The 26388-nt window shown below is 41.7% G+C and overlaps 3 protein-coding genes across 5 annotated transcripts; 1 reads left to right on the top strand and 2 right to left on the bottom strand.

Moving 5' to 3' along the window:
- cdhr2 (cadherin related family member 2) lies at positions 1–10583 on the top strand. 2 transcript variants are annotated; one of them, XM_028960471.1, is made up of 31 exons: positions 1–198; positions 392–448; positions 797–868; positions 946–1085; positions 1218–1271; positions 1420–1509; positions 1782–1871; positions 2148–2267; positions 2371–2517; positions 2600–2675; positions 3065–3192; positions 3273–3491; positions 3605–3760; positions 4261–4422; positions 4512–4573; positions 4681–4927; positions 5036–5275; positions 5974–6043; positions 6127–6711; positions 6785–6856; positions 6948–6997; positions 7078–7229; positions 7306–7408; positions 7494–7582; positions 7674–7742; positions 8048–8189; positions 8282–8406; positions 8690–8803; positions 8891–8974; positions 9557–9620; positions 9725–10583. In XM_028960471.1, the coding sequence occupies exons 1-31, from the start codon at positions 69–71 to the stop codon at positions 9872–9874; spliced, it is 4059 nt and encodes a 1352-aa protein (XP_028816304.1). In that variant the 5' UTR covers positions 1–68; the 3' UTR covers positions 9875–10583. The 2 variants fall into 2 exon arrangements, with proteins under 2 accessions (XP_028816304.1, XP_028816305.1); XM_028960472.1 differs by lacking the exon at positions 9557–9620 and having other exon boundaries at positions 9725–9855.
- Positions 10499–18456, bottom strand: gprin1 (G protein regulated inducer of neurite outgrowth 1). Its single transcript, XM_028960473.1, has 4 exons — positions 18184–18456; positions 17309–17371; positions 15490–17005; positions 10499–14893 (listed from the first exon to the last, which is right to left on the bottom strand). Exon 4 carries the CDS (start codon positions 14857–14859, stop codon positions 11878–11880), a length of 2982 nt encoding a protein of 993 aa, XP_028816306.1. The 5' UTR covers positions 14860–14893; positions 15490–17005; positions 17309–17371; positions 18184–18456; the 3' UTR covers positions 10499–11877.
- A 128-nt stretch (positions 18457–18584) lies between these two features.
- Positions 18585–26015, bottom strand: sncb (synuclein, beta). Of its 2 annotated transcripts, none has more exons than XM_028960476.1 (6): positions 25669–26015; positions 24874–25004; positions 21757–21786; positions 21245–21363; positions 20256–20342; positions 18585–19366 (listed from the first exon to the last, which is right to left on the bottom strand). In XM_028960476.1, exons 2-6 carry the CDS (start codon positions 24992–24994, stop codon positions 19334–19336), a joined length of 390 nt encoding a protein of 129 aa, XP_028816309.1. In that variant the 5' UTR covers positions 24995–25004; positions 25669–26015; the 3' UTR covers positions 18585–19333. The 2 variants fall into 2 exon arrangements, with proteins under 2 accessions (XP_028816309.1, XP_028816308.1); XM_028960475.1 differs by having other exon boundaries at positions 24874–25007; positions 25669–26011.
- Positions 26016–26388: the final 373 nt, after the last annotated feature.

Raw genomic sequence — 26388 nt, 5'->3', positions numbered from 1 at the left:
TTTGTCAGGAGTCCACAAAGTGAAGAGGCTCAGCGGAGAGGCGCGCTGGGCTTTTTCACGCTGTGTTAATGATTTACGTTTACAGCCTGCAGGCTGTAATCAGCCAAGGTCTACCAGGCAAAGGTTCTGCTGAGGACCCGATCTCCTCAGTCACGGCAGGTCTCATGGTCAAAGCGCGTCAAGGCCTTCGCTCTGGGAGTAAGTAGATCTCCTTCACATCTTATATAATACCTTAAACTTATACATATTTTTTATATTTTACAAACATAAAAATGTATATTTTTTCCTTATTTACAAATCCAGATATCAAACTTTGATATCTAGAGATTTCAGCATGGCAAAAGGATATTAATCATAGTAATGTTTTATCATCACTTTCCCATTATCATAGTCATGGGCAAGGTGGGGAGAATTCAGGTTGTTTCCCTTCTCTCGCTCATTGCCATATGTAAGTATCTGTTCTCTGTTTACCTAAAACCTTCTATTTTTTCCACAGTTTTTGGGCACATTAATACAATGATCATGGGATATTATATTTAAGTTTATTGTCAAGTTCATATTTTACTAGCCAATGATATCTTGAATTTATTGTTGATTTTTAGAATGTATTGTAATGAATTTGGTATGACTTATAGCTATTGTGCTGATTCAAGTAAAGGAAGAACATATTTTACAAAAGGTCAAAAGTTGTACCCATTATTACAACCAAGAAAAGAATCTAAATGTATGAAAATGGAAAAATAAAGTGAAATTGAATCTATTCACTTTTTCCATTTATATTCATGATTTTTTCCAGCCTATGTCAACGGCAACAGCATTCCAGAGATCTCCACGGAAGTTGTACAGCTACGTGAAGATATCCCTATAGGTATTTCTGTCTTTCTTTCTTATTTCCTTCTTTCTTTCTTTTTATAATGTTACATTTTAAACATGTAAAATGTACAGGTGGCTATGCATTTACTATTCTGGCAACTGACCATGATGGAGATAAGCTATCATATGGAATGACAGGCCCAAATACCTTCTACTTCAATGTTGATAAAGACACCGGAGAGGTGACTGTCAAGAGTCAACTCGACAGAGAGGTAGATTCATGTCTTCATGTCGTCATTTGAGCCATGAAATCTAAAAAAGTCATTAGTTCTACACTTTAAATGTCATGTATTGTAAACTTCCACTCATCACTTCTTTTCTTCTCTCTCTTTCTTTTGTTTTAGAACCAAGAGCTTATCGAAGTTACAGTTACTGTTACTGATCACATTTACCCTGATGTGAGTTCATAAGACAATGTTCTGCAATGTGTAGGATTTGTAAATATTGTTTTATATAATGTTCATGTACATAACATTTAAACTACTAAGACAATTACTACTAGTACTACTACTAACTTAAAAGTTAATGTTTTGTTTATTTTTTCAGGTTTCTGCCTCCATTTTCATTGTAGTAGAGGATGCAAATGATAATAGACCAGAATTCATTGGAATTCCTTACAGTACTGTTGTACCAGAGGTAAGCAATAACAAATAATTAGTTGTTTTTTACTTTTAGATTGTCACATGCAATGACTATTATTAACTCATTAATGACCGAATCATGAAGGTGTCAAAGATTAGAAGAAGGTGCTGTGATGAGGCTCTTAACAGTCTTGATCCTGTGTGAATGTTACCTTGGCTAAATCTGTACATAGAACTGCAGTATTTAATATGGCCCACAAGGCCCACATCTAGCCAAATGTCACATTAAACCACAACTGTTTCTCTCCAACCTTTTCATAAACACAGACTACTCCTCCTGGAGAAAGTATCTTCCAAGTGACAGCGATAGATAAAGACATTGGAATGGCTGGAGTTGTGAATTATGCAATTTCCGAGGTAATCAATCACTTCAATAAAACCTTTTTTCACGGGGTTGTGTTAGCCTAGTTGGAAACCAGAAGTACAGTTCAAACAGGTTCAAAGTGGTTCAAACACCAAGTATTAACATTATGTTCTTGAGCAAGACACCGAACCCCGAATGCCATGGGGCCTGTAACTCTTGATTGTAAGTTGCTCTAGATAAGGACGCCTAATAAATGATTTAAATGTCAGTACATTTACAGTGGTGATCTGAGAAATCGTAAACTTCCCTTGGTAACCTTCTTAATGCAGGTTATACCCAGTGATGATCCGAGCATGTTCAGCATTGACAAAAATGGAATTATCATGCTAACAGGAGAACTGAGCTACACAGATAAAAGCTATTTTTATCAGCTAACCATCAATGCCTCAGTAAGTCCATAATTAATAAATCATAATCTTTCATCTTTACAAAAAAGCCCAGGGTTTAGATTATTACTTTTTGCCTAACATAAAAATCTTCTTGATTTTATAGGATAACGGTGGCCCATTGGGTGATAATCCAAATTATGTACAGTCAAATCTCGCCTTCCTGTCTGTCAACATTAAGGATGTGGCTAATCTAGATCCCCAGTTTTTAAACCTTCCAGGCACAGCTTCTGTGGAAGAAGGCACCCCACTGGTGAGCAGACCATGCATTCAGGCAGTTTATCCATGGCTTGGCCTGTGCATTTTTACATAATTCTTTTACTCTTTCACATAAGGGCACATCTGTGTTTCAAGTGCGAGCAAGAGATCCTGATACTGGCATTAACGACAAAATACTTTACAGCATCACAAGTGAGAACGTTTTTAAACTACCTCCATTTATAAGGACGGAATTTACACGCTGTTTGAAGTTCAAACAAGACTAACTTGCAGCATTGCATATCTTTTCCTCTTAAAGATGACAGTTGACATGCACCTCTGCATATTTTCTGATCCCCCATATGTCAAAAAAACAACATGATTTGATAACCATTGCAATATGTTTATTTATTCAAGATTTTATAGACAGAATAACCATAAGAGTTCTTAAATTGTTTTTCCTAGTATCAAGACATCCAGTCAAATTGATGTTCTAGTACTTCCATGTTTTAGTGCTCTGACATTTTTTATTAAGGTTCCACACTTAAAAAGACGAAGAGGTGGATAACATTATTGTCAATTTATGTCTTTCGTTTCCACAGCTTCTTCTGTTCCTGACCTTTTCCAAATCATTGAAAGCTCTGGCATCATAAGTGTCAAAAGTGACATAGACCGTGAAGCCCTTTTGGAAAACAGTATGAACGACGCAGTTGTGGTTCTTCAGATAGAGGTGACATTGATGTTTTTGGTGTTGTTGAAAGTTCTTGTGTTGGCACAAAAAAAATGACAAAGAAATGTGTTTCTTTTTAGGCAAAAGAGAGCCTGCTAGACATCAATGGAGTCCAGGCAAAGACAACTGATCAGATCCAAATCATCATCAGAGATATAAATGACAACAAGCCAGTTTTTTTGGATTGTTCAGACACGGATTGCGTCGAACAGGACAGTTTCCAGGGTGAAATTGACGAGCACTCGTCCGTAGGTCTGCCTGTGCAGGGCCTTAACGTTCACGTGCAGGACCTGGATAAGGTCAGACTACAATGTTTTCTTTATTTATTAATCAATTCAATCTGTGTTTTATTTTTGCAATGGTGCCAACTTGCGTCTCAGTAATTGCCGTGTTGCGAATCTTTGCTCCATAGATGGAGAACGGCACGTTTCTTCTGAGCCTGGAGGGCCCTGACAAGGGCGCATTCTCCATTTCGCCCTCTTCTGCCCTGACACAGACCCAAATCCAAATTCTAGTAAAAAACCCAGAGGAGGTTGACTACGAAAAATACAAAACGATGACCGTGCAGGTGAGAGTTGTGCCCATGCTGCCCACGGCAACCGTTGCTGCGCGAGCTGAGAGGTCTGGGATTTCAGTGAATCCAGAATTATCCTGGCTTAACTGAAATTGGCTTTGCATAATTAGGATGGGTAAATATTCTTAAGATCAATTACATAGTGTGTGGAGAGCACCAGCACATTTGGAATTGCGAATGTTTTTCATCAACAACATGTCCAGTCATTATCACTTCTTAAAATGTTTAGTGTTATAGCATGAGTTATCTGCACTACTAAGACTTTGGCAGATTAGCCCATCAAATGAAATATTAGCCTACAGGTGCCAATATTTTGTGTGTTTTTCTGGATGGTACATCTCATGGTTTATTGTCACCATGGAAAATCCACAGTGCGGCATCCATTTATGGCCATTTATCTTGAGAAACTCTGACCTACCTGTTCCTAAGCAACATTATTCTCACAGTAAACTGCTTGTATAATGTTCACTGGCAGTTTGTCATATTATTTGCAGGTAGTTGCTTTGGATTCCTTAAATGAGGCCTTCCGGTCAACTGCCACTGTAACGATTACGATCAATGACATCAATGACAACCGGCCCACATTTGAGAATGATACCTATACAGAGATGGTGAAAGAGCACAGTCCAGTAGGAACTCTGATCGCCACCATTACAGTGAGTTTTACCAAAAATACATGTAACACATATAAGTAAACAACGCCTGGAATACTGCAAAAAAACGACAAAATGTGTGTTCTTGGCAGGCAACTGATCTTGATACAGAGGATGCTGGCAATATTGAATACAAACTGCTGCCTGAGAGTCTGTAAGTAGTCTCATGAAAACGGGCTGTCACACAATTAGCATGGGATTTTCTCCAAAGATGCTAGATCTTCTCAGGTTTATGCACATTTGGTCACATCTTTTTTACAGACACAGCCGTTTCAATGTTGACCCAAAAACTGGTGGTATAACAGTCCAAAGCAGCGAACTGCTTGACCGGGAGGTTCGGAGTTCTTACTCTGCAACATTGCAGGCACGAGACAAAGCGAACAATATTGGCTCAACAATACTGGAGATTGTTCTTCTTGACATCAATGATCACGCTCCAAAAATGATACGACCATTTTATGAGTTCTATGTCAATGAGAACGTAAATGGCCTTATGTTTGAAGTCCAGGTCAGTAAAGTTATTTCTGGACTGTTTATTGATTGTGCCACCTAAATGCATCACCATGAATTGTATATACACTTTATAAAGATGGTGTTTATTTACCCCCATTGCCAGGCTAGTGATAATGATGAGCCTGACACCGTAAACAGCAAGATTCAATATGAAATAGTTGACAGTGAATTCCAAAAGAACTTTACCATCGACCGGGACACTGGAAAGATTGAAACCAACGGCATTCTGGACAGAGAGGCTATAGATATTGAACTGAAAGGACAAATTGAGCTAAATGTGACTGCTTATGACATGGGCGAACCACGCAAATCGACTTGGGCCATGGTCTTAATAGAAGTTCAGGTAAGCCTGGTGTCATCCATTGTACACATCTTAGGAATTACATGGACTAATGCTTATAAAATAATTTGTTTTGTTCCTGTGCTGATCTAATTTTCCAACAGGTATGATAATTAATGGTGGTTTGTTTTGACCAACCACTTTATGATCAATACATGGGTATGCCAACTGTTCAGTAATAATAATATATTGGCTCTAAGCAGTTGACACAAGAAAGTCTGTATGTGTATCTGTGCTCTCATCATTCACTTTTTGTTTTACAAAAAAAAAAAAAAATTATGTTCCTTTTTAACTTCAATCACAACATATACAAGACCACGGGACAGGGATAGTTATGTAGTTATGTTTTTGATATTTAGTGTACTATATACTGTATACTTTCATTGCTTATAGTTTAAAGATTACACAGTCGTTTTCCAACCTGCCATTCTGACTGGTTAAGTGGGATTGTGAGAGTGACCAAGTCAGACATTTTAAAAATCCTGCTGCCCTTTCCATCTGCTGCATGAATGATATTGCTTAAAACCACATGTGTCATACTTTAGTTGTTAAAACAGCCATGAATTAATATTAATGGTAAACACTCATCTAATTGTAATCTTATGTCATATTTATATCTACTATATAGTTGTATAATGTTCTGTTCTTTGGGAAAAAAACACTGTGGAATGCCATAAAGATAATTTTCTATATCATTTCAGGATGTTAATGACAATGATCCACATTTCAGACAGTCAGAGTATAACTTCACAGTAAAGGAAAGTGAAAAGAGTAAGTACGCTTTAACTGACGTGTGTTTTCACACACATTTCTAATGGCGAACTTCCTGCACTGAGAACTTGCTCTATCTTTAGATGCATTTGTTGGCTCTGTGTGGGCCGATGATGCTGACCAGACTTACACGAACAACCGCATCTCCTTCGACCTCGGAGGGAACCTTGGGAACTTCTTCATTCGCAGCTTTCAAGCCACTAATGGCAAAGGTTTCAGCGGGAACATCAGTGTGGATGCTGACACTGAGCTGGACTACGACCATGGCCGCCGCTCATACACCTTCACCGTGACGGCCACCGATGTGGATGGGAGAAAAGCCACGACAACTGCAAATGTCAAGGTTCTGGACGTCAACGACGAAACACCAATGCTGAACGACACAAAATTTCATGTCAAAGAGAACACAACCATCACCGGTGATGTGGGAAAACTCGAGGGCAAAGATCTGGACACAAACCACTCACTGACATACAAGCTGGTCTCCAGTGAATGTGAGAGTACTAAGATTTTGGAGCCGTGCGAGGAGGAGTGGTTCATTGTGGAGCCCACCGGAGATGTGAAGGTTAACCCAGAGTTTGTCATTGACTACGAGGCACATCCGTTGGTCGTGCTGAATGTGGCAATAACTGATATTTACACCGAAAAGGGAGAAGACAGTAGCATAGGTATAGGCTTCCAGCCAATTTAAGTTTCTTCCTTTCTTGATACAGTTGGATAAACTGTATTATTTATTTCCAGGCAAAGTGATTTTTGAAATTGAGGACATCAATGACAATGCCCCAGAGTTTTATCATGCACAACCTAACTTTGGTACCTAATCTTCATGGCAACGATACATTATATTTATTACATAACATTATTTATTCTGAATAATTGATGTGTTCTCGTGTTTTTCTCACAGTTGTTCTAGCCGAAAGTACAAAGAAGGACACGTCAGTGGCTCATGTCTACGTGAGTATCTTTGATTGATGAGACTTAATACAGACTTGTTTCTTGTTATAACTATAGCTTCACCTTGGTCTATTTCATAGGCCAGAGACCGTGACACACTGCCAAATGCTGAAATGGTGTTTAGCGTGCAGTCAGTGAAGTTTGTGCATACAAATAATCAGACGGAAGATCTGATCACAAATTTTTATGCTGATGTGCCTCAGATTGAGCCGTGCTGTAATGCGGTAATAAGGTACACATTTAACTCTTGCACTGGTGCTCAGTGGTTTGTTTAATTTATTAAGCAATTTTTGTCAAATACTCTTCAGGTCCCTTGAGACTCTGGACGTTGAGCGGAAGGGTAGATATGTGTTGACAGTGAAAGCGGGCAACGCTGCAGCGCCACAACTCTCTTCAGCCACAGAAATAACGGTAGCTCTGTCACACATTTGCTTACTGTGTTACCGCTGTATCTGTGCTGATGATGACCCAACAACCAACTGTTTCTCTCTGGCAGATTTTCACAGTTGACAAATCTTACAGAGTTTCCCTTGAGTTTAGAACCACGGTGCAAGATTTCAAAGTCAACGAAGAACAGATTAAAATGTAAGATTTATTATTTACTATACTAGTCTAATCTAGTATGTTTGCTCAATCTGCGAGCTGTGTTAAAATCCCACATTCTCTTACTTTCCAGCAACCTTGAATTAGCCACCAGGACAATTGTTCACATTATGGATGTTAAAGCAAAGAGGTCTGAAAAAAGGTGGGAGCTTAAAATTAAAAATTATATTCACAAAATATATTATTTTCAAATTCTGCTTGGTTGCCTGTTGTAACTAATGTGATCCACTAGGTGGGTCACAATCTATGCAGTTATTCCTTGTTTTAAACAGCAGCCAGCACACAATGATAAAATAACCACTAAATGAATTTTATATGAGTATACATGAATATAGTGTTTAATTACATGAATCATTGCAACGCTTCAATCATTTGATGTGTCGCTTAAATGGCTAATAAATTATTCACTGTGATTCCTCAGCAAATGTGCTGTTTTAATTCCTACAGGGCAGAGGACTCAGTAACTGTTGTGGAAGCATACTTCATTTATTCCAACGGCACTGCACTCAGCTATGACGCTGTTTTAAACATCGTGAACCGGAATGAAGAGTACAGAGATATTCTCTTTGAGTACGGCCTGACAGGAGTAGTAAGTAGATCGATAACATAACCTGTTAGAGACATGAGCTCACTAATGAGCAGAACTTATTTCCCAACGTTTTTACATTCTTGCATTGACAGCACTCTGGCGGCTCTGATGGCAATACTGAAGACAACCTGGGCTTCTTCGTCATGGTTGGTCTGGTGGGAGCCCTGGTTATAACGCTTGTTGTCACATCCACATCTCTCGTGTGCATTAAACGGAAGTAAGTGAATATTTCTGTGCCGGTAAGATAAGATAAATAATATGATGCAGTGTGTTTTTTATTGCGTTTTTTTAACGGTGCGGGCATAGGTTGCACTGTTCAAAACATAGATGCTTTGTGAGATAACACCTCCATTTCTATGGCAACATGTGTCCCCATAGACTGTAAAAAATGAAAAGACTCTTGTGTGTGCAATGATCAACCTGTTTCTCAAGGTTTTTACATGAGCTTACATATATTGTTGCACTTCCCACTTTTTAGTTTTTTTCTTGTTGCATTTCAGTTATAAGAGGAAACTCAAAGCAGCTAAAGCCATGAATTCAGCAGCAATGACGGCCAATGAGAATCAAAAAAGTGGTCCGGTTGTGCCTGGAACCAACAAGTACACCATGGAAGGGTGAGTCTTAACTACTATGATTAGTAATGTCCTTATGATTGCATTACCATATCTAGTTATTACTGTTTTGTGTGTCATGTTCTGTAGGGCAAACCCAGTTCTGAATCTGAACATTGACACAGCCACTGACCTAGGCTTCGATGAGGATGGATCTAACACAGACAGAGCGAGGTACCATGATCTGAGTGGACAGTTTTGTCTTCACATTCATCGTAGGGCCAACATATGTATTGTTGTATCTTTTGACCCTGATCGCTTGGGAGGAAATGGCAGGGACAACGGACTTTTGGACTCCTGCAGTGAATCATCAAGACCCAGCTCTTGTACCGGAAGAGCAAATCCAGTAACTAGAACAGTTCAAACCAATCAAGGCTCAAGGTTCATCCCAACAGACTGATAAAGCCTCTTTTATAATTTCTGTATTGATTTCATGACTTGCCAATTGGGGCAATGCTAAAGCTTAGAGTTTGAATCATGGTTGCAAACTAAAGTCTTACATGACAGAAGGATGTGTAAGGTAAATTATCCAGAGCTCTCTTTATCTCCACTGTTCTCCCTCGTGATCCGTGTGCTGTAGTTTGTATGACCTTTCAGAATCACACAATGTGTACCTTTCTCTGATCTTTCTTCCAAGCAACCAAGCCAGTTGCATATACTGGTAATGGCCCTCAGTCATGCAATTTCCACCCGGTTATGATAGAGAATGCTACTTTGTGGGATTCTGATGTGTGGTTTTCTGTTTCATTTTTTTAGCCTTAATTCCCTGGACTACAACATTGATATGAACATGACTGAGAAAGACACAATGCCAATGATGGTAAAGAGGCGTACCTAAAAACTAAAGCATGACACCAGTACAATGTGGCCAAGTGTTAATAGTGTGTGACAACATATTTTAATGTAACCGTGTTTCTTTGACAGGTAATTGAGGAGGAAGAGGAGGAAAATGGAAGGGAACCCCAATACATTGAACCTCTTGGAGCTGCACTGGCACAGCGAGGCAAGAAGAATCGTTCTGGGAGCCCTTCGCTAACATTTGCCAACCCTTCCATGAACACCACAGACCTCTAAGCACTGGAGCAAAAGAGCTTTCCCAGCTCTTCACTGCAACAAAGGCAACAAGAGGAATGTGAGGCACTTTAAGACATACATTTATTCTTTTTTTTTCATTCTAAAATAACATTTCATAATCTACAGTCAAGACCAGTTATTACCTTTTTGTGACTTGAAAAAAGATTTTATTTATGGCTCAGCAGGCTTCCATATCTCTGATTCACAGATGATCTGTTGGTGTCTGTGCTGTCACTTTAAATTGCCAACTGTTTAAATGTCCCAAAACCTGTGTATTTTTGTATGATTTAATCCTTTTAATAATTTTTCCAGTGCAGTGTACTTTGCTTCACATTTTTTGTATAACTTTTGTCTACAAATCCCATTCCTTCTTTGAAAAAACCTTTCATATTTTAAACTAAAGAATAGAAGCCTGTTTCAGAACTGAATGAGTTGAATCCAATATGGATGTTGTGCATATGAATGTATAACTTCATGCTTTCTCAGTCTTACGGAGTATGCTTTTGGTCTGTTAAATGTTGAACTTTTATATTGGACTGTGGCACAATGCATATGCTGATACAGTGTGTGTGTCACATATTTCTATCCACAGAAATATGCGGTAAGAACATCAGACTGACATTATTTTCATGTATAATAGGATTTTATGAGTATAGAAACATTTCAATCTGTGTGATATTTATCCAATAAATGGCTTTCTGGTATTTGATTTCTAATCCAAAGGTCTTTTGCTTGCACTAAAAGAAAATGTACACAAATTCATCCACAAACTTAAGAGTTGTACCACACAGTAGGAGCATGAATCAATTATGCTGTACTTAACGCAGGAACAACAAAAGCGCATTAACAAAAAAAGAAGAAGAAAAAAACAGTGCAGTGCATTAACAATCAGCCTCACTTAAACTCAAATAGCAGTCTTTGATGATCAAGGACCATGAAAGCAGTAGATGCTGTACCAGGGCTGGACATTTCAGAAAGATCAGCAAAAGCAAAATTTCCACAACAGGATTTTGTTTTAACCCACCAAGTAGGAAGTAGACTTCAACTGAAGACCAAGGGTATATCTCTGACTGGCTATTAACGACATAGCACATTGGGCATGTTCATAAAGGTCAGATTTAATAGTTTGCTGTAGGTGCCTACGGAACCACTAACTGATTGAAACAAAACTCTTGTCTGAATGTTTTGTAATACTGAAATATCTCAATTTTACTAACCTTCTTCATATCTTTACCTAATATGAGTGTTTCTTTAAGGAATATACAGGATGGTCACATGAGGTACATTGAATTATTTTGCAATACACAATTTAAAATTTTGAGAAAAACACATTTACATAGCATAGCAAAGCTGATTAAAGCCAACAAGGAGCAATATTTACACATTCATATTTTTACAAAGACAAATCTGTCAGAATTCATCTTTTTGGTGTTTATCGCAATGTAACTTGTCAAAACACTATTGTAGAAAATATGCTGTATATTTAATTCAATATTGTTTGGCAGTGGTGGCCTTTAGAAATAGTTTAAAAGGATGTAGCTGCACAAATTCTTCAAACATGTTTTGAAAAAAAAAGGAAAACTGTTTTTGGCAGAAATTAAATCATTTGTTAAAATGATATCCCGCTCAGAATGTTGATTTGGCAGATAAAAAATCATGACATTTCTGAACAAGGCTGTGCTGTGAGCTTTTCATTTTAAAACCAGTTGAGTTCTCCACTCACTGCCAAGTGTCTTATTATATGTAATTGCTCTCAGCACTTTCACAAAAGCCATCGTTGCACTCAGGTCAAAATCACTGATTAGATTCAAAATGCAAACATATTTTCTAAATGGCAGAAAAGTCAACATGCTTTCAAAGCTGTAGTGGCTAATTACACTCCCGCTTAGGGCAGATAGTGTAAAATAGTAAGACAAATACTTATCTTCACCCAGAAACAACATCCTGACTAGAAATATTTACACTGGTGTAATATGGGATACGACTATCAAAACATCTGATAGTCATTCTTCTGATCGAGAGCTGGAGCAGCAGTGCGGCCGGTGGATTCGCTGAAAAATGCCACGGAGGGGATTCCGGCGCACTCCTCTACGCTTCCTGAACTGCTTTTCCTCCTTCTTCTTTGCACTGCTTTGTTTCACTGAGCCAGTGAGGAGGGCCTCAGAGATTGGCGGCGATGAAGATGGCCCTGGTGTCTGTGGAGCTTCCTGGTTGAGAGGGGGAGATGACGTGGCTGATGGTGGCTGCTTCCAGTGCTTTTTCACTTGCTTCTCCAGGTGTTTCTGGATGGCTGAACCCAAAACAGTGACATCCACCACTGCCCCATATACCTCCCATGTCATTCCCTTTTCATCCCAGCTCACCTCCTGCACTGGTTCTGGCGATTCGTTGGGGCCATCTTCAGTCGTTGGCTGAGGCTCAGAAAGTATTCCGGGTGTTGTCAGGCCAATGGGAATCGTGGGAGAGGTGGCAACAGACTGAAACTCTACCTGGGAGGTGACCTGCAACCCATGATATTTATTACCCACTCGAGTTACTTCAGCCGAGGTTTTGTCACCAGGACTAGACAAGAACTGTGGAAACTGGAAGGCCATGGCACTGTCTGGCGGTGTCATTGGGCTGGTTGCCACTGAGTGACACGTGACCCGCAACCGACCATCTGTGGATTCTACCCGAATTACATCTTCAGTGTTTCTCACAACACACTTTGCCAACATAGACTGTGGATACTGGAAGGCAGCGGCACCATCTGGTGGTGTCATGGGGCTTGTGGCCACTGAGTGGCATGTGACCTCCAGCTTAGTTGCTTTAGTTTCGAGTTGCTCAGGGCTTCTTACAACACTTGTGGCCATCGAGTATGGAAATAAGAAGGCAGGAGTACCTTCTGGGGGTGTCATTGGGCTGGTGGCTGCTGAGTAACACATAACGACATCTTCTGGACCTCTGCTGCCAGCCTTAGCTAAGGAGATTGGGAAATGGAAAGCCATAGGACCATCTGGAGGTGTCATGGGACTAGTAGCCACTGAATGGCATATCACATGCAACCTGCCATCTTTGGCATCCTCCTGATTTGGATCTTCTGAGCATTTGCTACCAGACTTGTTCAGGGGTTGAGGAAACTGGAAAGCAGTGGCACTGTCTGGTGTCATCATTGGGCTTGTAGCAATCGAATAACAAATGACCTGAAGCCTATTGTCTTGGGTTTCCCCCTTACCCACATCTTCTGGGCTACTGACACTTGTCTTGGACAAGGACTGGGGAAATGCAAAGGCACTGGCACTGTTTACAGGGGTCATGGGGCTAGTGGCCACTGAGTGACTTGTGACCTGCAGGCTACTTTCCTTGTTATCCCCTTCATTAGATTCTCCAGTGCTCCTGACACCAGCTTTAACCATGGACTGTGGAAAGAAAAAGGATGCAACCCCCTCTGGAAATATAAAAGGGCTAGTGGCCACTGAATAACACATGACTTGCAGCTTACTGTCTTTGGTTTCCTCCTGAGTGACTTCAGCAGAAGCTTTGTCACCAACATTTGCCATAGTCTGTGGAAACAGAAATGCGGCCGTCCCATCTGGGGGCATCATGGGGCTTGTGGCTGCTGAGTGACACACAACTCCAAGACTGGTACCTTTCGTTTGTACTGGAGTTGCATCCTCAGGACCTATGACAGAAGCTGTTGCCAAAGACTGTGGATAAAGGAAAGCTGAAACTCCTTCTGCTGGTGTCATGGGGCTAGTAGCTGTTGAGTAGCACATGACCTGTAGCTTACCATCTTTCATTTCCATATGGCCGACCTGATCGGATCCAGGGCCACAAGGTTTGCTCAAGGAGTGTGGAAACAGGAATGTCACTGCACCACCTGGAGGCGTCATTGGACTAGTTGCCACAGAGTGACACAAGATCTTCAAGTTGTCTTTATCTGGTGCCTTGGATGTGTCCATAGTCACATTGCCACCAGTGTTTTTTAAAGAATATGGAAACTGGAATGCCGTGGCACTGTCTGAGGGTGTCATTGGGCTTGTGGCCACCGACTGATACGTGACCTCCAGGCTAACCTGAGTCTGCATGTGCTGTGGATTACATGGTGATTGGTCTTTAGTTTCAGTATTTAGGGGGTTGTCTTTAAATTCATGGTCTTTGTTGAGTTGTTGTACCACATTCTGCTCAAATAAGGTCTTGCTGGCTCTGTTGACAGGTCCAGAGTCTGCTTCATCTATGTCCCTGGAACTTACTGAGATACCCATTGGATCAAAAGCTGAGGAGTTGGTGTCTCTCTTTTGCGCACCATCCTGCTGGGATGCATTCATGTTCTTTTGACAGTTTGAATGACTCTGCAATTGTTGGCCACTTACGTCAGCATTCATCATGGAGTCAGACCCAATTATTTTGCTTCTGTCTAATTCATTTATGGTAATCACACTTGCCAAAACAATAGTGCCATCAATACTGGTGTTGTCTCTCCTCCTACCATGCTCACTGCAGGACGCTGACTCTTGTCCACTGTGGAAATCACCCTCATTTTCCTCTGCTGGTAGACTGTTGTCATGGCTTGTCACAAGGATGGTGATTTCTTGACTGACGTCCCGTTTTAGTTGTGTACAGTGCACAATCCCCACAGGTTTTTCTTTCGGTGTGATGTTTTCTCTCGCCAGGTCTACCTCTGGGTGACTGTTGGATGTGGACGGAGCTGAGCTCATCCCCATCACCAACCCACTTGTTTTTGGCCCCAGGTCAGTCTTATCCTCTTGGACGAGCTCCTGCTCAGCACTATCGGACACCTCTGAGGTGACAGTAACCTCTGAGCTTCCTAAAGCTTGGTTGAGCTTGTCTGTGTGAGAGTTATTTGCGGATTTCTGTCCGTCACCAGGGTTCCAGTGTCCATGATCAGCCACGTGGGGGTTCTCTATAACAACAGCACTACAGCAGTCTTCAGTTGTGTGGTCAGACAAGTTTTTGAGGCTTCCCATTGTCACACTGCTCCACATTTTATGACATCCAAGAGAAGGTTAACTCAGTCAGCTGTGAAACACATCAAACAAATTTAGAAACCTGCAAAGACAGGTTCAACACTTCAGTGACTGCAATTTCACAGCCAGCATTGCTTTGATCACAATATTATCATTGTTACAATGAGTCAGTCAAACTCTTTCCATATCTGACAATTCTGTCAATTTTTAAATACAAACAGAAGTTGTGTCCATCATATATTGTTCACATTATAGAAACACATATGTGTGTGTCTGTGTATGTGTGTGTGTGCAAGAGTGAGAAAAATGCAGCTTAGAAATGATAATGAATTTCGGAGTTCTGAGTATGCTCTTTGAACAATGATTAGTTTCACTAACTAAATAAAAATTACTCCTAATATTATAAGTATGTATTTTTTGGTGAACAAAACAAACAAATAAATAAATAAATCTAGGAAACCTTTATGTCACAAAATGTTCAGAAACACTGAATAAATTCTGTCTACTTATCATTCTAAAAATTCTAAACCTGCGACAAAATGTCATTCAGGAATGTAGCCGTGTCCTAAAAAATGGCATCAGAAACATGAAAATCTGATGTAAACAATGTAAGGGTACACGCTGTATCTGAAATACAATATGCCTTACCAGGGCAACTGACTGAAAATTCTATCCACATTTTTTGAATCCTACATCCAAAGACATGACTGAGCAGTGATTCCTTTCCCTCGTTTCCTTGCATTAGTCGAGTCGAATAAAAGAATTTCCAGAAGGATCTTGCTGTGTGGAGGTCCTTGGGCTTTTACTGTGGCTCACAGTACTGAGGCGCTTCTGATTTTCAGTTTCCCTGGAAACCAGCCTCAGCCTGGCACTAAGTGGTGATGAAATGACAAACTCTCTCCAGCTCTTTAATCAGCAGCAAATTATGGTGATTAATGCTGTACCTTTGCAGTTGTACAGCATGCAGATCACATGCAAGGAAAAAAAACAGCATGTTTATTAAAAATTGAGTTTCATGAACTAGATTTGACCGCATCTGATGCTCTGTGGCCTTCAGACAAATGTGAGATAAATTATATGACAGTCTGCCAGCTTCTGCTTTCCCTTATTCGTCTGATCATTGTCTTGCTCTATTTTCTTTATTTGAATAATAATAATCCACTTAATTCATAATTTGTTTTGTGATCATATGTTCTATTACTTATAAGAAGTATTAAAATTGTTCTGCATGGTACGGCCTGGTCGTCTGTGTCACTGAGCTGTGTTCCACCGCTCGTGTTCTCACCGCCAATTCGGAGGGCTTTGCCGGTCACAAGCTCTCCCTCCGATATCTGTTCCCTAGCAACCGGCAGTATAGTTGGAGCGCGGTCTGCAGATGAACGGCTGTTTAAATGGCCGTGACTACAATGCTAAACAAGAGGAGGCTGCCTGTCACTGGCTATGAAAATGAGAGGGTAGATGAGTGGGAGGAAGAGGAGGAAATTGTGTGGGATGAAGATGAAATGCATGAAGTGTAAGCAAACACACACACACACATGCACACACACACACATACTTAGTTTCCCTTTAACAGTTACTCTTTACGTTAAAATACTAGCAGTAATTAAAGATTTAGTCAGAATTATCACATAAAATGTCAGAAACTAGATAATGGAGAAATTTCATTGAATAAAGACTTTGAATCTAGACCCCATGAGTGTTAACAGGCGGATGTAAATCAAATAACACACACATTCGCACACTACACTGTTTGCAGCAGATTGCAGAATGTGTCTATATATTATATTGTTTTATTAATTTAATGTGAAAAGAAATATTAACGCTTTTTTACAAATTTGTAAGACAGTAATATCAACATTTTATCTTTATCAAAGTAAAAAATAATTGCTTCAATAAAGTATGGACAGATTAGCACGTCATGTTTGATCTATTGGGACTGGAATGTGTTTGGTCTAATTTTTGCTCAGTTTCCTTTGAATTTACCACTAGTGTTCACCAATCAATTTGAAATATAGCTCTGCTGCAGGCTGTCCAGCTCGCTGGCAAAGATGCAGCGTGGATTATTTGGTGCCCATCTTCTGTCCAAACTCCTTGATGGTGTCTGAGGCTTTTCCCGCTGCTGTGTTGATGGCGCTCTGTGTTTGTCTGGAGGCTTCCTCAGCAGCTGAGGAAAAGTCATATGTAAACATTCCAGAATTAGCATCATATAACGACCATATAATAAAGTTTACTTGCCCTATATGCTTATTCCTAGAGCAATAAATTTTAGATCTAATCTGATGGAGAAAAATGTTTCCAGCTTTAACATGATCATCATATGAGGAGGAATATGAATCCATTGTTCTCCCACTTAATCACATATATATTCACATCGCAAATGTTGTCTGGCATGGTTTACACAGTGGCAATTCAGTGACATTTAAAGGTGTCATCCGCAGTGGTCCGTGGGTGGTGTGCCTGCACCCACCTATATTAGTGGTTTCTTTGGAAGCCTCTGCCACCTGGTGGACAGCATCTTGAGATGCTTGTACTGAAATCAGATTCAACAAATGGACACAAGCTGTCACGCTCGCTTGGCATGGCGAGGCAGGTAATCTGGCTAAAATGATGGCTGGTCATAACTATGAAGAAGGACGCATACGCATGACGTCACGAAACAAGGGTTTAATACTTGATGCACAGGACAGGGAAGACATCCAGGAACACTTAACATGTAACATGTAACATGTAACAATGACCCAATGGTGAACACACACGCACAGGGCAGCTTTATATGATCAGACACAGGAAACATTACACAGGACGAACATGAAATTCCAGTCCATATACCGGACCCGGAGTAACCCCGCCCGGACTGGATCATGACATTACCCTCCCTCCTGGGCACAACTCCCAGCGTTCCAGCCAAAGCAGTGCATGAAGTGGGGAAGGTCCATACACTGAGTTATTTAAACATGAATGTTCGAACCGAGGACCTTTCGCATGTTAGGCACACATGATAACCACCACACTACAGAAACTTAAATTAGATTTGAATTGCATTTTTACATAGTTAAAAATATGACGCAAATATGCTACCCCAAACTCAATTTCAGCGATGTCTATTAAATTTCACTTTATTGCAATGCAAAACCAGGGTCCTTGACAAAAACTGGACTGTTTTTGGGGACGTAAAAAATTCTAATGAAAACATTCAGCTTCAATTTGAACAATATATTATATCAGATATATTGAATTCAAATTCGGTATCTACTGGCACAAATCTCGGACACATTTCATGGACAAAAAGCAACAACAAGCTGAGAAAGCGAAGGCTGTAGATGGTCAGGAATGTTGCTGTACCTGCAGTGTCCGTGACGCCTTTGGCGGCTGATTGGGTGGAACTTTTTAGCCCCTCAAAGGACTTCTTGATGGAGGCCATGTTGCCGATCCAGCCACAATCTCGATATACTGCATTCACAAATAAAGGGCCTTGTGGGCCGGGCTGGTTTAATACCCTCTGCTGTGTGCGGCACAGCACCCCACACATTCCAGTATGATTAGGCACACACAAATGGGTTCGAAAGGGGCAGATTACCCAGGAATTTCAGACATGAGAGTTCAGGTCCAGAACCCAGGGAGGTTCTGCTCACGTCTGCACATTAGAAAATCCCATCTTTCATTTAGGGAGAGCTCATCCTGTTCCGAAAAATGAAGAGACTGCAGCATGTTTCATACAAAAACTGCCAATATAAAATGCACAATTTTTTTTAATTTACAGAAGATTTATTTGTCTTGCTTGACACATAAACCTTTATATTGACATTTCCAGCATCGTAAAGCACATATTAATCTGACATCCATTACGATTTAAAGACACATTTGTTCTTACTTTTAAAATCTCCGGTTCACAAACGCACACACATACATACACACATACACACAAATATATATAATTTTCCAATTTCAACAAATAATTCACTATAATGATATCACAATCAACTATAAAGGTACAATGTATAAAACTTTTACTTAAAATCATTAAATAAAAAGCTGGTCCAATAGTAAACCCATAACAAACATTGTACAACACTAGAATATAGTCTAATTGTTGGTGACCTTTTCTTAAACCCCCAATGCCTTGGAAGCTCAGAACCACCTATTACACAAATATAAATACAGCTGCACAAATACAAAGAGTCACAAACGGGGACAAGGTCTCATTTCATTGGGAGGGAATCAAGGAAACGAGACCGAGACTCCCACATTCAGGAATGAACTATACACTCAACACAATACAGTCATACATGACATTTACAATAGATCATATTAAAAGTATTTATCTGAAAGGAAGAACATTTTCGGCAGGATATATATATTTATATAGTTTTTTTTTTCTATTTTCTGCAACAAGAGTTATTGTAGTGGGCTCAGCATTTGTCCTTATTGTTGGTATGTATGTATATTGTTATAAATTTTATTGTGCTGCTGGCTGGACCATGGAATGTTGAGTTTACGCCTCAGGTTCGTAGTCCTGGCTCTGCTCCTGCAAAGAGAAGCATAAAGTTTATAGCACAAGGTGGTACATGGTGGCCAAGAAATGAAAGTTAAGTTATGTCAAAGTAAAATATGTCTGGTGATCGGTGGTCGCCATCTGCTGGTCAATTACACTACATGCATTTGTGAATTGTGTGTAAATAGACATCCTGACACCTAAAGGGCTGCGCAAAAGCTGCAATAATAATAATAATAATAATAATAATAATAATAATCGGAACAACACATGCCATGTTGAGGGTTTGGAGTTTTATTTATGTACTCCAGAAGATATCAAAAAATATAACAACAATAATAATAATGTACTAATGAATTAAAAATTCTGAGAAAGACATCACAAATGTCACTTTAGTGAAATATCAGTCTGCCCAACCCCAACTGACACAAGGTTCCAATACCAAAGGAAGAGTTGCATAATTATCTCTCCATATCTGTATAATCCAGTTTTATCCATGAGGGGGCAGCTGTAGCCCTACAGACGGCCAGTCAGTGAGCTCAGGCGGGAACTGATTAATGGCTGTTATAGATCTGAGTCGTCCTCCATCCCCCCCAGGACATAAATTAAAAGGACAGTCTATAAAAGAGACACAGATCCCATAGCACCCAGCTGACAGGCTCCAATAACAGTGATCAACGTGCCATCCAGGGAGAGTCCATGCGCTGGCAACCAAGGGAGGGCTACCCACAATGCACCACAGCTCTTCACATCATTTACAGCATTTATCAGACGCCCTTATCCAAAGCGTCTTCAAACACTACACCCCTGCAGTCAGGCCTGCTCATGCATGAGGTAATGGCCAGGCATAAAGTTCGGTTGAGATGCCACATTGCTGTAGGTATAGAAAGCACAAAGCACAAAGCACAAGTGAATGCAATACCTGCTGAGACTCGTCGTATGTCTCACCCTCTGGGTCCATCATGCCCTCTCCCATAGGCTCCTCCATGGCCTCCTGGCCAAATTCAGGCTGGGGACACAATCAGAAAATATCTTTGTCATTCATTTGGACAATAAACTCCCAGTAACAGAACATGGAGAAAAAAAACACTTGTGATATTCTGTGAAAATGGTTCTGTGGACAAATTTGGCAACAGCAATGATGTATTTCTTTCACATGCAGCCTGAACTACACTACTGGGTCACGGCAGAGTTTATTCTTAAACTCCGCTAATCACGTCAATTAGGCCATGCTGCACGAGCTAATAATCTTGAGAATTGTGGCGAGGAGGATGCCATCTAACCTCAGCCCACTTTCACTTTCTTCTAAACACACGACATGGAAATACGTCATGACATAGTATGACGATGTGATGAGTTACTTCGCCATTGCCTAACACAAAGGAAAAAAGCTGCAATGCCGGAAGCCTCTTAGGTGAGAATCACTATAAGCGATTTAAGTGATTAGTCAGGCGGCTGGTGCATCGAGTAAACAACACGGAGAGGCGGCCTTTTTTTTACGGCATGCATCCAATGTAATTGTTACACGTTTCAAAGTAATTTATGACAATTATTTAATTCTAATACTGTTCTATAGAAAAGATCTTCCTTGGATAATATTACAGGTAGTATATTTTTTTTTATAGTTTCACGGTTAAAGGAGAACAGACGTCAGCCCCGCCCAGTGATTTTTAATCGCTGAGCACAGGACTCGGTGACATTGCACAAGGTCGTGAGCGAGAGGAGAGGTGATAGCCCCGCAGGGAAGAGCTGCCCTGTTGTCTGCCCACTGCACAGACACCGATGCGGTGTCACCGGGGCCACCCGTCAGTGGGAGATTCGGAGCAATATCTGCAGCTTTTTCACCAGACGGATGAACATGTGGCGCAAAGTCGCAGTCTTTTGAGGTTTTTATATTGGAATTTGACCTACGTTCAGGTCAGTGGGGAACTCGTCCTTCTTCACCAGCCCGGTGGCCGCGGCTATGTTCCCGGCTCCTGAAATGACGGCGCCTCCGAGCTGTGATGCCTGCTCCTTCGTCTTTTCAGCCACTGGAGGACATGAGAGCATCGCAGTTAATGAATTCGGTAGAAAGGTCAGAGCGAAGATTCCACTCCATGTCTGTGTTCCAAGTAGCTGTAGATACAATTATACCAATACATATGCGCCGGACTGACGTGACCTCAGTCAGGATTCCTCACAAAGAATCATTGATCTAACTGTGGTGCAATGATTTTTAAAGAGGGGCTGTCCATGGTGCTGCTTCCTGGGGCATTAATGGGGCAGAGCATAATTAGACTGATTGGCTGAGAGTAGTGTCCAGTCCATACTGTGGGGTATTCTAATATCATAGTAATATTTTTTTTACCACCAAAATAACCAAGAAATAATAAATACCACTTTAAAATGAGAAACATTCCATCAAGAAAAAAAATATGTTTTACCTGTTGCAACACTGTCTTTGGTCTTACTCCCTGAAAGAAGAACAAAAAAATTTATGAGGTAAAACCTATTAGAAAAATTCTGCTCCACATAATTAATTTGATTGATGCTGTCCTGATTCCTTTGCATTATTTCAAGCCATACATATTAAGTTATTCAGCTTGAGGTAACATATGATTTCATCATGTAAGAATTACATGTTTGATTTGGATTATACACAAATTAAAAATCATGTGTTAAAAACAAATCAAGCTGAATTAACTTAATATGTATGGATTGAAATAATGAAAAGGAATTAAGACCGCCTAAATCAATTTTTTTTCAGTGGCTAAGAAATCATGTACCAGAAGACCAGAAAGTCACAGGTTCAATGCGTCCCTGAGCAGGACACTGTCTCCAGGGGGACTGTCCCTGTAACTATTGATTGAAATGCACTCTGGATGTGGCCATCTGATAAGTACCACAAATGTAAATGTAAATAGTCTGTAATGGACTTATTTCAAACTGATTTCGCAAAAAACACCCCTATTAACGACATTTTACTGAAGATGCCACACTAAAGACGAATGAACTCAATCTATAAAACTGCATTGTGTTTCCTGGGAATACTCGTTCATTAGAAAGATTTGTCACTTTTGCCACAGTGGGTATTGTTTAGTAACTGGGCAACATGAATTATGCATCTTCTCTTCTCCTGCAGCCGAGCCAAACGCTCTGCAGGCCGAAAAATCACATGACCCTAATTATTCATTTGCACCCCAACAGAAACTGAGTGTGGCTTGCCACCCCCTGCGGAAGGTGTGATCCTGAAATCATCCAGTTCTACCGACCGACTTCTCCAGCACATATCGTGCGTCTAAAATCAGCCAGATTTTTCTTCATAGAGGAGGGAAACGTTTATCGGACAGTTGATATTATTTCGATGTCAAATAATAAATCATAACAGGTGATGCTGAGCACGTGCAGCGGGGGCGCAGGCGGCGCCGCCACCGGGTGCTCCACACGCCGGCTGAGTGGTGTGCAGCAGACTGCTCAAGGTGGAGCGAAGCCCTATCAGCTTCTTCTGACCCCTCCCCCACCCAGGCCCACCGGGCGAATCATGTGTGGCTTTGTAGGGCAGCGCGCTCGCCGTGCTAAGAGCACAGTGTGTGCCCTTGCTCCGGCGCTCTCTCGGCTGGAGCGCAACAATGGCAGAAGGAGCGTGCACATGGCCCACATCTTCACCGCAACCTTGCACATTTCGCTCGGGGCTCTTCCTCCACTTTCAGTCTCCTTTCCACATGACAAATATCTGGAGCGTTTGACTCGTTTAAAGGTCTAACAAAAGGACCAAAATGACCCACAAAAACCCATTTAGTGTAGTAAAATAAAACAATCATTGCTGATCGATTATGTGCCAAATTATTCCAAAAGCCAGAATTTCAAATCCTGAAGACGAATGAACAGACCATTAACTCCGGCCTTAATTTTACACGGAGTGACAGACGCGTCTTTTACTGCTTGTGCTACTGAAAGAGGAACAGATGCCAATGCAATAAAGTTCCCCGCTCACACACACACACACACACACACAAACACACCCGCGCCAAAGAGTCTCTAGTAAACAAGGCTTCTCCCCCAGCTTCACGTGTCCGACCTGCACCAGTTGACAGAACAGTAATTGCCGATCTTGTGAGCCGGTTATGCAATTACGAACCATTTGCCTGGCACCCGCCTCCAGCTGGATCAGAATATGATGTTGGTAAGAGTGAGCTGCACCCGCTTTATTGATACACAACGTGCAACAACGTAGACCCCATAAGTCAATTCACATGACCAGGCCGTAAAATACCTACATATCTGGGAGTGAAGTATTGTTTTTTTTACATTTACAGCATTTATCAGACGCCCTTATCCAGAGTGACTTGTATTCCGCTGGACGTGGCTTACAATAAAAGAAATGACTACAGAATGTAAAGCTGTAGAAAAATAAGAGAACATAACAGAGAATATAACAACAGCAATGAAATGAACACGCATGCCAAAATTTGTACAGTGTTTCAAAGAACCATAAAATATCTCAACCAGCATATTTCTGGACTGACAGGTGATTGTCTGGGTTTGCAGGTGTAAAGGTGGGACGGAATGGAGACCGTTGGATTCCATGATAATTCCAGGGCCGGGAAATGACTTCTGTCTCTGCCAAACACCTGAGTGCACATGAACCGCAATAGTTTTGCTGTATTACTCTGTGGCTGGCGACGGAAGAAGTGACTGCAGAATTTCCTGGGGCGACGATCCCTGCGTAAAAACAGTAGCCAGGCGCACGTTCATCTCCTCGGACGCGTCGTCCAGCTTCACGGATCCCTGCACTCGAGCAGCATGCGCCTTCCATCCATCCATCCATCCATCCATCCATCATTCCGTTCTTCCATCCTTCCTCCACAACGACGCGCCTCGCCGTGCGTAACCCGAGCCTCTCATGTTTGGAAACGGACACCTCGCCAAGACACCCCGACGCAGCGCAGCAACAACTGGCGAGGCCACGAGAAGCTGCCTCCGCCGTCGGGACCGTTGCAGCGAAGCAGATACTCGTGTGAGGTCACGGAATTCGGTGACATGTGGCTTGCATGGCGCCCTTCGGGCGCACGCAGGGTATCGAGATGTCGCTGGATGGTTTCCAGGGAGCATTTCTGCCCTTGCCCGGCAGAACCGTCGCCGCGTTTATATTACAGCCTGTTATATTCTGTTCGCTGTGCAGACACGCATGAAACCAAGTTTACTCAAATAGAGTTTTATTCGTTCCGTCTTTATCGGTTAATGGTTAAAAAATAGACTGAAAACGAGCGTATGCGGTGCAGAGGATGGGAAACGGTCGCGAGGTACCGGCAGAACGCACGTGACGTGCATTACCCACCATGCATTACTTCGGCGGAAATGGACCACACGTAGCAGCTGCGTCGGCTCCCCACCCCTAACCGCGACTAATCGATGGCGGAAACCGATCACTACGTCTGTGACGTCACGCGATGCCCCCCCCCCACAAACACACACCCAGTCTCCATATGTCGGAGATCATGGATTCACCACCTAGCCAAGCGTGACGCCGACCCCGCCCTCCCCACTCGGGAGCATCTTACCCACGAACATCACCCCTTCCTTGGTCTTCTCGGCCGCCACCGCGACGCCCTCCTTGGTTTTCTCCGCGGCCACCGCCATGCCTTCTTTGGCTTTGGAAACCCCCTTCATTAAAAAATCCATCTTGGCCCCGCTGCTGCACAGAAAGACAGAGGACAGAGAGAGAGAGAGAGCAGAGAGAGAGAGCGGGGGTTAGATCGATATTAAATCACCCCCCCGTGTTCAATGCCAAATGTAACCAATACATGAATGAATAATGACAATTTATAGTTTATAGGCTTTAGCGGAACCATTGAATAATAAAAAAAACAGACACATCCAAATGTGGGCAGGAACAAAATGTCCTCGAAACGGTTAACACCCCCCAACCCCCCTCATTAATTATTACACAGCGTGATTACCGACAAACATAAATGACAGCGAGCTGCACAATGACATAATGCAAGGGCATTGTCATTCGGGGGGGGGGGGGGGGGGGGTGCACGATTCACGCGAGGGCAAATCAAATTATTATTTTTAATAATGATAATAACAATGCGGTGACAGTGGTCGCACAACGTCGCTTCTCTGTGCGTGTGCAGCACGATGGGTGACAGCGCGAAGTCACCTCACCCCCGTCGCGCTTTAAGACGGTGCAGCAATTACGCCAGTTTTATTTACCGCTCAATTTACACCGCCCGCAAGGCGCCGTTATTAAAAAATAACGAAATACATTTCGATTTGCATGATGGAGGGGGGGTTAGAGAGCCCCCCCCCCTCATTTTTTTTACCGACCTGCAACAGTCTATTAAACTCACCTCTGTTTCTTCTATCGGTGCGCTTTTATCTCTGTTCACCTTCTTCCCGATGCCACTTCTGCCGCCTGCACCGCGGATTCAAATATCGTCCGAAGGGTGGAAATCTCACAATATGATCGCTAGGTGGGCCTTCTTCTGCGCGGGCTCAGCCAATGGCATGCGAGCTCCTCGGGACGCGGTGGAGAAGGTCCACGTAGCTCCTGCCATTGATCATCCCGAGGATCCCTGCCCCCGCCAGCGTCACGAAAACTGGGGACAGAGGAAAGGGCTTTTAAATTATATATATATATATATTTAATTTATATTACATGTCATATAAATGCACTGCTTGGCCGTTTCCTTTTTTTAATTCCTTAAGAACACAGATTAGCCTTAGAGTCGGTCTCAAGACCCTTTAACCTGGCAGACGCGCGTAAACAGTGGCTGCCAGATTTGGAGACATTAGAGAAAGCCGAGTACTACTAACGTTGGTTGAAAAAGTGTCAACAAAACTGGCAACCTGCGACCAAAAAAAAAGAAGCGGCGCCTTCAGAACGCACTGGCCACGGCGACCGATTCGCTTTGGCCGCATCCGGTTCCCTGTATAAAACCATGAATGGGAACTGTGAATATAAACGGTATTAATTAGTATGAGGTTTAATGGTACGATGATTCCACGCTTCGTGAAGGCCCTAGATGGTAGCGACCCTAATGTTGCCAGATCTTGCGACATTAAAACGG

This window comes from Denticeps clupeoides, chromosome 18 (assembly GCF_900700375.1).
Source record: "Denticeps clupeoides chromosome 18, fDenClu1.1, whole genome shotgun sequence".
NCBI classification, from domain to species: Eukaryota; Metazoa; Chordata; class Actinopteri; order Clupeiformes; family Denticipitidae; genus Denticeps; species Denticeps clupeoides.
The sequence above is the reverse complement of the archived record's forward strand: the minus strand, read 5'-3'. Positions and strand labels throughout refer to the sequence as shown.

Bases quoted from the DNA above. Each gene is read 5' to 3' on its own strand.
- cdhr2 (XM_028960471.1), top strand. From the start codon at position 69: ATGATTTACGTTTACAGCCTGCAGGCTGTAATCAGCCAAGGTCTACCA. The intron at 199-391 runs GTAAGTAGATCT...CCATTATCATAG, and splicing joins TCAAGGCCTTCGCTCTGGGA to TCATGGGCAAGGTGGGGAGA. The intron at 8,804-8,890 runs GTGAGTCTTAAC...CATGTTCTGTAG, and splicing joins AACAAGTACACCATGGAAGG to GGCAAACCCAGTTCTGAATC.
- gprin1 (XM_028960473.1), bottom strand. From the start codon at position 14,859: ATGTGGAGCAGTGTGACAATGGGAAGCCTCAAAAACTTGTCTGACCAC.
- sncb (XM_028960476.1), bottom strand. From the start codon at position 24,994: ATGGATTTTTTAATGAAGGGGGTTTCCAAAGCCAAAGAAGGCATGGCG. The intron at 21,787-24,873 runs GTAAGATGCTCC...TTCTTCTTTCAG, and splicing joins GGAAGGGGTGATGTTCGTGG to GGAGTAAGACCAAAGACAGT. The intron at 21,364-21,756 runs GTAAAACATATT...CATGTCCTCCAG, and splicing joins CAAAGACAGTGTTGCAACAG to TGGCTGAAAAGACGAAGGAG.